The sequence below is a fragment of the Rhincodon typus genome, chromosome 44, assembly GCF_021869965.1.
Source record: "Rhincodon typus isolate 14 chromosome 44, sRhiTyp1.1, whole genome shotgun sequence".
Lineage (NCBI taxonomy): Eukaryota > Metazoa > Chordata > Chondrichthyes > Orectolobiformes > Rhincodontidae > Rhincodon > Rhincodon typus.
Genome location: NC_063375.1, coordinates 1,991,655 through 1,994,164, shown reverse-complemented (window position 1 = coordinate 1,994,164; position 2,510 = coordinate 1,991,655). Strand labels below are relative to the sequence as shown.

The following is a 2,510-nucleotide window of genomic DNA, read 5'->3' as shown; positions in this document are numbered from 1 at the left end:
TGCAGGATCATAGTTCCTTGAAAGTGGAGACACAGGTACGTAGGATAGTGAAGAAGGTACTTGGTATGCTTGCTTTTATTGGTCAGAGTATTCAGTATAGGAGTTTGGGGGTCATGTTGTGGCCGTACAGGACATTTGTTAAGCTGCTTTGGAATATTGCATTCAGTTCTGGTCCCCGTGTTATAGGAAAGATGTTGTGAAACTTGAAAGGGTTCAGAAAAGATTTACAAGGATTTTGCCGGGGTTGGAAGGTTTGAGCTATGGGGAGGAGTTGAATAGGCTGGAGCTATGTTCCCTGGAGCATTGGAGGCTGAGGAGTGACCTTACAGAAGTTTAAAAATTCATGAGGGGCATGGATAGATGAATAGCTAAGGTCTTTCCCCAGTGTAAAGAAGTCCAAAACGAGACAACATAGCTTTAAAGTGAGAGGGGAAAGATTTAGAAGGACCTAAGGGACAACTTTTTCACACAGAGGGTGGCACATATATGTAATGACAATCCAGAGGAAGTGGTGGGGGCTGGTACAATTACAACATTTAAAAGGCGGGTTTAGAGAGATATGGGCTAAATGCTAGCAAATGTGAGTAAATTAATTTACAATATCTGGCCACCATGGGCGAATTGGACTGAAGGTTCTGTTTCCATGATGTACAACTCTATGACTTTACTGACAGTCTCATATGTGATGGGCTGAATAGTCGTTTTGGTGCTGTAGATCACTATGGCTCTATAACACTTTTGAAATGAATACATTTTTTCTCAGATTTAGACATCATATTCTGGACAAATTTCATGATGAGTAACTGGAGTAGTTAAAATTTTAATTAATAATATGTGCGTACTTGCCTCAGTTCAGTTTTGTTCGCAATATCCTAGTACTTTAATTCTTCCTTAAAGAACCTACCTGATTGTTTCTGATGATGAATCATATCCAGTCTGTTGTTTATATAATTGGTCATATTACCTCCCTTTTTAATTTCAGACTTTGGTGATCAATGTGGGAGAGGTCAAGGAAGGGAATCCGCTCAACCCATTTGGACGCAATCAGAACAGTGAGGTCAATGAACCACTACCTACCAACTCCCAGTCAGCAGAACGTACTAGTATTAATCAAACCTAAAAAGATCAGAGCCTAACAAGCAGATCCCAAATAAAGCTAATAGCAAAAATCAATAAAAAAGATATGCATCAGTTCCCCTACTGAGAAGCTCCCTTCCTGTAAATTCTGTCACTGACCATTATCTAAAAAATCCAACCTTCCAATGCCCCATTCATCCAACTTCCCTCAATCTGATCCCCAATAATCAGTTTCCAATCTTTGAGTGCCCATTCATGCCAGCAAATGCAATTAACCACACATCAGATGCATATCAATGAGATCTGTGATCTATTTTCTAAACATCTAGCAGAGGACAATGTGTGAATGAATGAAATACTCAGTGACCCCGAGACTGCAGCTGTATGCAGTTTGAAGAAGCCAGTTTATGGAACATTCATCTTCACTCTTCTTTTCCAACATGTTCCTCGATCCCTTGCTGCTGTCTATAGCTCGTAATGAGACACACTTACAAAAACATTTAAAATAACTTTATTTCTTAAATATTATTAATAACATCAATGTGTATTATAGTTAAGACAGTTAATCATTGAAAATTGTAATAAAACCTATTCTTCTTCCTCGCCCTTCCTGTCCAGATAGGAAGAGTCGACCCCCACCTCTTCGTAATCCTTCTCAAGAGAGGCCATGTCCTCCCGTGCATCCTGGAACTCCCCTTCTTCCAGACCCTCCCCCACGTACCAGTGAACGAAGGCCCGCTTGGCATACATCTTGTCGAATTTGAGGTTCAGGCGCGTCCAGGCCAAGGATATGGCGGTGGTGTTGCTCAGCATACAGAGGGCCCTCTGCACCTTCGCCAGGTCCCCGCCTGGTACCACAGTCGGAGGCTGGTAGTTGATGCCAACCTGTTGGGAAGAAGCAAAACTGTTACCTTGGAGTTGCTTAGGGAGCAGATTCAGGATTGAATCTCCAAAATTCCATTACTCTGCTAAATGTGCATCTATCAATGTGTTTGAGACTTTCCATGTGCAACATGGAAAATTATTCATTGCCTGTCCATCTTCCCTCAGATTTAAAACTCAAAATTCTAATGGGATCTCTGTGTAATTCTCATCACACGGCGACTACAGTGGGGCTCTGTTAATCAGGAAGTTATTGTCTTGTTTCCAGGCAGGTTCTCTCCCGAAATTTTCTGAGCTGTAGTCAATGTCTGAACTGCAGAGGATTTTACCACAGGTCCCCTTAGAGTGATCCACTCAGGCTAAAGGGTCTGTTCCAATACTATCTCTGGAAGGTGAGACACATTTTGAGCTAGATGTAGTGAATATTGTACACAGCAGTGATTAGATTGTCACAACCCATGTTTTGCCAGAGCCCCGGTGGATTCAACACAAAACCCAACACTAACCTTGAACCCAGTTGGGCACCAATCAACAAAGGCGATTGAGCGCTT

At 41.9% G+C, this 2,510-nt stretch overlaps 1 protein-coding gene across 1 annotated transcript in view; it reads right to left on the bottom strand.

Moving 5' to 3' along the window:
* Nucleotides 1-1,665: 1,665 nt before the first annotated feature.
* Nucleotides 1,666-2,510, bottom strand: part of LOC109921890 (tubulin alpha chain-like) — a 1,421-nt gene continuing 576 nt past the window's right edge. Inside the window, exons 2-3 of the mRNA XM_048619953.1 lie at nt 2,466-2,507; nt 1,666-1,962 (exon numbers count right to left, since the gene is read on the bottom strand). Of these exons, the coding sequence (XP_048475910.1) occupies nt 1,666-1,962; nt 2,466-2,507 (339 nt within the window). The remainder of the gene's footprint in view (nt 1,963-2,465; nt 2,508-2,510) is intronic.